Source organism: Leuciscus leuciscus (genome assembly GCF_965113295.1).
Source record: "Leuciscus leuciscus genome assembly, chromosome: 21".
In the NCBI taxonomy this organism is placed as follows: Eukaryota; Metazoa; Chordata; class Actinopteri; order Cypriniformes; family Leuciscidae; genus Leuciscus; species Leuciscus leuciscus.
This window is the reverse complement of record NC_138745.1, coordinates 32,343,210-32,350,709: the sequence shown is the minus strand read 5'-3', so window position 1 is coordinate 32,350,709 and position 7,500 is coordinate 32,343,210. Positions and strand designations below refer to the sequence as shown.

Sequence of the window (7,500 nt, the reverse complement as noted above, 5' to 3'; positions counted from 1 at the left end):
CAATGTCATGTTCATTTTAATTCACAGTTTATTACAGTTTAAGGATACAGTTGGCCAGAAATAAACAACATGTCATTATTCGCTCACTGTTCATGGAGTTTTCTTCCATTCAATGAAGTGAACGGGCACAAGAACTGTCCAGAAATGGCAAAAAAGCACCATTAAAGTAGTTTATAGTGTGGGTGCCGCCATATGGTGGAGTTTTACATTTTTACATTTTGCTTGACCTTTACAGTTATTCGTTTAGCAGATGCTGTTATCTAATTCAGCAACATAAGCAATTCATTTTGTTCATTCATCGACCTTTGACCTTTAATCTGTTATAAGCCTGCGGTTCTCAACTGGTCATGACCCAGCTGACCCAACATTGAGTTCTAACATAAAATAAAGAAATACATATAAAAAATAGTGAAAAATACTCAAATGAGATACTCCAAATTCTATCCCATAAGGCCTTAGGAGCCAGTGTTGTTTTAGTGTCATTGAGATACTATTATAGTTTTAATGAATATTTTCAATGTTTTTATATTATATTGTAGTTATTAATTCTGATGTGTATTTTTGACATTTTTGTTATTATCATTAGGCCCTATTGATATTTTTTTTAAAATGTCTATAGTTTTTATTAATTCTGATTTCAGATTTAGTTGTATGTTATTACATCAAGTTAAACTAAATGAAAATAGGAAATATTGCCTTGGAAACTAGCTAAAGTGAAATAAGTTTTTAAAAACATTTCATTTTATTTCAAATAATGAAAATGCTTTCTTTAGCTTTGTACTTCTAAAAAAAAACGAATTACTAGCTACTAATTACATCTTCAACGGTGTAATTAGATACTAATTAAAAAATCCCATCAACCTCGAGCGGTTGAACAATACAAGGATAAACATGAACATCTCTTTTAATTCTTTCAAATAAACAATATAAAGTTACATTTTTAAATATTATGTTATTTAAAAATATAACAATAATCACATTATTCTTGAACTGACAAAAGTATTTAAAGGGAGGTTACATTAAAACATTCATTTTGTCATTAGACATTAAATTTGGATTAAATCTATAATTGTTTTATATTGAATTGTAGTAAATAAAGTATTTAATGCAATTACATCAGAAGTAACTGGTATTAATTTCAGTAAAATTAAGAGTAATCCCTTACTTTTAATAAAATAAAATAAAATAAAATAAAAATACAGTAATTAATTACTTATAATGAATTACACACTGGGTTTTAGTTAGAATGATGATTGAGCCATGCAAGTAAAAATGACAGAAAACCATCAAGAACTTCTTTTCATTTTTCCTCATGGTTTAATTGACAGACTGAATTCCTACATTCATAAAGCACAGGCATTCAGAAGCAGCCACGGTCTTCATGCATGCTTATTTTATTGCTAATTCTATTTAATGGTCAGGATTGTTTTAGTAGTCATCACACACGTCATTAACAGATATTGAGCTGAGAGCAGAACGGCCCAATGCACAAAACAGCTTTATATGAAGCCGTATATTGAAGATGTTTAAATATTTCCCACCAGAGCAAAAGAAAACAGATGCAAAAATTAATTAAAAACAATGGGTAGAGGAAAATAAATGTAATGACGATTACATCTAATGGTGAGGAAATGGAAATGTATCTGTTTGTTTCTCAGTAATGTAATAAGCATAAGAAAATATTGGTCCTAACAGCATTTTATCACATATCAGAATTATTGCAAAATGATGCATGTATTCGATATTCGACATCATTTTCCTACTTATGTAATGTAAAAAATCAAATAAAAATCCATGCAATTGAATATTTGTCCAACAGAGGGCACTCACTACCTATTTTTCTTTTTCTCTACAAGGGCATTACCATATTTCACTATGAAGCTACTTCATAACGCAAAAAAAGGAAGTATAATAGCCTTTTTACAGTGACGTCATCGCATCAGTGACGTGGCGAGGGAAAACTCCCTAATGTGTCAAAGATCAAGTCAAAATGTCTGCAGACTATATTGTCTTGTTTTTTTAGCATTAAAAAGTTTAACTTTAGCCAACTTTTAAACAGTTGTTCATGTCAGAAGATAGCAAGTGTTGAGGTATGCGGGAGTTTTTGTACAGTTCTCTCCTTTTTAACATTGACCCACATTATTTCCACTGATTGGTGCTTTCAGAATGAAACACCACTTAAAACATGGAACCAACAGAGCAAAAGTCCTTGAACAGAAAGTGCAAACATAACCTTCTTACATGTCAGTTTGAACAGGCTGATTCCACATCATTATCAAGATTATTTGCTTTGTTCTTCACAGTGACCACAGGTTTTGACACTCAAGATAAAAAAAATAAAATATCTGAATGCTACTGCATTAGATGATAAAATATCCTTTTCTAAATCAAAATGGCCTGTGCCCTTTTTTCAATCAGCGCTGTTCAAAAGCCGGGGTTGGTAATATTTTTATAATGTTTTTGAAAGAAGTCTCTAATGCTCCCCAAGGCTGCGTTTATTTGCTAAAAAATGCAGTAAAAATAGCAATAATGTGAAATATTATTACAGTTTAAAATAGCTGTATTATATTTAAATATATTTTAAAATGTAATTTATTCCTGTGATGCAAAGCTGAATTTTCAGCATCATTATTTCTGATCAATTTAATGCATCCATTGCTGAATAAAAGTCTTAATTTCTTCACACAATCAATCTGCGGGAACTCTTTGCCGAGTAAAGACAGTAATATGAAGAAAAGCAGGACAGAAAATCTGCATATCCGACCATTTGAGGTTACACTCCCTTTTCCAGTTGCATTTCAGTCCGGTGCGCGATTCTTCAGGGGTGAAAAATGTATATTTTAAAATAGAATAGTGAGTTTATATAATCAGCTCATCCTCATCTGATTAATGAAGGAATGAATGTGGGAGAAGCGAGCAGAGGTGCTGATCTGTGCTTTTCTTTTTATAGAGGAGACTTTAAACTCCTTCGCTGTTCATCATGAGTAGGAGATCACAGAAATGCTGAAGAGACTATCAGCACAAATGCATCATAAATATATTAGTATGGGGTGCATACATGATGATATACCTTGAAAAAAAAGTCTGCATTAAAGTTAATCTACAAGTTTTCAGGGATCATGTACATTTTTAATCCTTCAATTTTGTTCCTGGAGGTCCAATTATAGTCATTTCATTGACGATTTTCAGAATTAAAAAGGCAGTTTTTTTCCTCTTTCACATGTGAAATGAGTGACAGCACTTTGGGCCTCTCACATAGAAATCCTGTCCACTGGGTCCAAAACTTGACCCTATCCTAAGCAGCGATCTTCAGGCACTGTGACCTGTCGCTGTAATTGTGGCCCAGAGCCTGGCCGTGACCCAGACCTCATCGATGTCCGTGACCCAGGAGTAGAGCCCGAGCTGGGGCAGCGAGAGGAGGCCCGTGACGCCCGCCGCTGGAGGTTTCGGGATATGGAGCGGTGTAGGTTCTTGTTAGAGGAACAGGCTGCCATGCTGACCAGCCACGGGTGCTTGAGAGCTTCCTCAGCGGTCATGCGGTGCTCGGGCTCAAGGGTCAGGAGGTGACCGATGAAGCTTTTGGCCAATGTAGAGACTGATTTCCATGGCTGAAAGAGAGAGATTGAGAGTTTGTCGGTATAATAAATAGTTGCTGTGATTTGTGAATGTCATTTGTGAAGGTCATATGGTCAATAACATGATTTTGCATGTTAAAAAAATAAAAAAATAATAATATATTGAAATGTGCCATAAAGTAAAAGCTTAAGGTCAATAAAATAATACAATTAAATAAATTGTTTATTTAAAAACATATGCAGTGCATATAAAACACCCCTGTTAAAGCAGCTGGTTCTGTAAAAAGATGAAACAAAGACAAATAATATCAGAACTTTTGCTCCTTTAAAAGTAAAAATTACAACCTATATGTAATGCCATTGAAATAACCTAACTGCATAAGTGTGCACACCCCTGAACTAATAATATTATCTTCGCTTCATTTTTTACTTAAAAAAACAAACAAAACAGCTGTTTTAACAGGGATGTGCAGAATTTTTATATCCGCTATATACGTATATGGATATACTGTATATACACTACCATTCAAAAGTTTGGGGTCAGTAAGATTTTTTATGTTTTTAAAAGTAGTATCTTCTGCTCACCAATGCTGCATTTATTTGATTAAAAAATCAAACAAAAACCATAATATTGTGAAATATTATTCCAATTTAAAACAGCTGTTTTCTGTGTGAATATACAGTAAAGTGTAATTTATTCCTGTGATCAAAGCTGAATTTTCAGCATCATTACTGCAGTCTTCAGTGTCACATGATCCTTCAGAAATCATTCTAATATGATGATTAGATGCTCAAGAAACATTTATGATTATTATCAATGTTGAAAACAGTTATTTATATTTTTATTTCATGATGCTATGATGAATAGAAAGTTCAAAAGAACAGCATTTATCTGAAATCTAAAGGTTTTGTAACATTAAACACTACCGTTCAAAAGTTTGGGGTCAGTAAGAATTTTAATTTTATTTTTGGGGGAAATAAATCAAATAAATCAATACTTTTATTCATCAAGGATTCAAAAGTTACAGTAAAGACATTTAGAATGTTAGAAAATATTCTATTTTAAATAAATGCTGTTTCATACTTCAATACTTTCTATTCATCAAAGAATTTTGAAAAAACTGTTTTCAACATTGACAATCATAATGAATGTTTCTTGAGCATCAAATCAGCATATTAGAATGATTTCTGAAGGATCATGTGACACTGAAGACTGGAGTAATGATGCTGAGAATTCAGCTTTGATCACAGGAATAAATTACAGTTTAAAATATATTAAAATAGAAAACAGGCATTTTAAATTGTCATAATATTTCACAATATTACTGTTTTTTTTTTGTTTTTGTTTTTTTTTATCAAATAAATGCAGCCTTGGTGAGCAGAAGATACTTCTTTTAAAAACATTAAAAATCTTACTGACCCCAAACTTTTGAACGGTAGTGTATATTACATAAACAAACAAACCTAGCCAGGAAAGTTTTGAGCTGTGAAAGTAACAGTATGTTTTCATAATCTTTTGACTCAAGGAATATTTTATTCCTCGAAATAACCCCTTCAAATAAAAAAAGGACATTTTTCGATTAACACCAATTGTCTGGAGAGAATGTTTTACAGATCTGAGCGTGATTCAATGGCCTCGAAAAGACTCCAAGTAATGAAATATATTTATCAGAATCCTTATACTGATCTCTGAATCAGTAACTCAACTTTGTAGCTCAGTCCAGCAAACCCTCCAGCCCACACTTTCCCTGCATGAAAACCAACACTACTTACCATTCATTGCTGGTTTTGCATTCAGTCTGTGTTCAAGAACAGCATCAAATCATCACAGATCTGAGAACCAACACAGCACATCTACGGCTGTAAATGTCACTGAGTACACGCGCACACACACACACACACGCACACACACACACACACACACACACACACACACACACACACACACACACACACACACACACACACACACACACACACACACACAGATTCTGCCTGAATGGAGACCGGACCGCCGGCGTCTGACCTGTGCTACCGAAGCTTCTGCCTCTTAAGCTGCATTAGATATACAACTTGCCATTTTCGCCTCGTCGCAGTCTGAATGTGAAGACATTAGTCAATAAATGTCACCGGTTTTGAATAGATCTGTGACTCACCGCTAATTTGAAGGAGTTAATAACCATCTCTGGTATTTGAGAAGCCATTTCCATACTCATAATGATTGTTATACTGAATAATATATTCCAGTCCCTAACCCTAAACCTACCCATCACAGAAGACTTTCTGCATTTTTACATTTTCAAAAAACATAATTTGATTTATAAGCAGGGGCCGGTTTCACAAAGCTATTTTAGACCGGTCTATAGTGTTAGACAAGTCTAAAATTTGCTCATAATTGTCAAGTTAGACTGTTTCACAAAAATAAAGACTGACTTAATTTAGACCAAAAAAATTAGACACCTTAACCCCAGGCTAACTTAGGTCTAAGACGCTATGTTACCTTGGCAACCAGCAGTAACAATCAGTTACATTACAAACAGCCAAAAGAAAAGGGAAAATGGCTCATAATTTAAAGATTTCTTCTTGTTACTACATTCTCCGCTAAATCTCCCAAGTAAAATGTCCTTGTAACTGTTATACTCCTCCAACAAACACATATTTTCCGCTGGGGTAAACTGCACCGAGCAGTTGAATGCGCTTACCTGATCCGCCATGTTTTTTGTTTTGAAAAGTGTCTTATTTTACCCAGAATGCATTGCAGTGTAGTACTATTTAAGATAGTCATAGTCTTAAGTGCTTTGTGCAACGGTCTGATTTAGATGTCTATCTGAAGTCTGACTATCTACTATATCTAAGCCATAGTCAAAGTCTATCTTTGTGAAACCGACCCCTGTTTTCCTCATGGGGACCAAAAGAAAGAAAGAAAGAAAAGTCCCCACACTCAGAAAAAAAAAGGTACAAAAGCTGTCACTGGGGTGGTACCCTTTCAAATGGTGCACCTTTGTACATAAAGAGCGCATATTTGTACATCAAAGGTACATATTGGTACCAAAAGTGTACATATTAGTAGCTAGTACATATAACCTTTTTAACGGGTACTGTCCCGGACAGTGACAGCTTTAGGTCAAAGATGACTGCTATTGCTACACTTCTGGGGACATTTTGTCACCATAATATAGGGATTACCAGGACCACACAGACACACACACACACACACACACACACACACACACACACACACACACACACACACACACACACACACACACACACACACACACACACACACACACACACACACACACACACACACACACACACACACACACACACATATCCAGTAATGACAATTAATCAGCCATGAAATTGACAATTGCAAGTCTGTTGCTGACAAATGGATTTTAAAGAGCAAGTTTTATTCAAACACACAGAAACACATTTTAAAAAAAGAGAAAGTGTGTATGAGTTTTACAAGAAAACATTAAGGTGCATTAGTCTTGCTGTGGTCTGTGTCAACTGAAGTACAATCCAACAATTTCATCAAGGAAAAGAGAGAAATCTGACATCAATAAAACATGGCGAGAGCCGAACAACTACCTCTGGTGTTCTGTGGCTCAATCTATCATTCTGTCCAGCAGAGTGATTGTGTATTCATGTGGTTAAATATATATCTGCGCAGAAACATGGGTCCGTGCGCTGCGTGCCTGCATGTGTTTAACCTATAAAGGATGGCCGACTGGTTTCTAATTACACACCAAAGCACAGCATTTGAATTCACTTTGAGGCGCAGATAAAAAAAAATGAATTCTGCAATGAGGCTTTAATGAAAAAAAGGTTCAGTCCTCATTTTTAAGCTGTTTTTAAACTTTGTTGTGTAGCGTTCTCCAGAGTCATTAATAAGTGTGAGTATCATCTGTGTGGTATT

At 34.6% G+C, this 7,500-nt stretch overlaps 1 protein-coding gene across 1 annotated transcript in view; it reads right to left on the bottom strand.

The window, feature by feature from the left end:
* Nucleotides 1-3,290: 3,290 nt before the first annotated feature.
* The window catches only part of LOC309484900 (serine/threonine-protein kinase H2), a gene marked incomplete at both ends in the record, with an annotated part of 26,044 nt that continues 21,834 nt past the window's right edge, over nucleotides 3,291-7,500 (bottom strand). Inside the window, one exon of the mRNA XM_082151374.1 lies at nucleotides 3,291-3,608. Within this exon, the coding sequence (XP_082007500.1) occupies nucleotides 3,291-3,608 (318 nt within the window). The remainder of the gene's footprint in view (nucleotides 3,609-7,500) is intronic.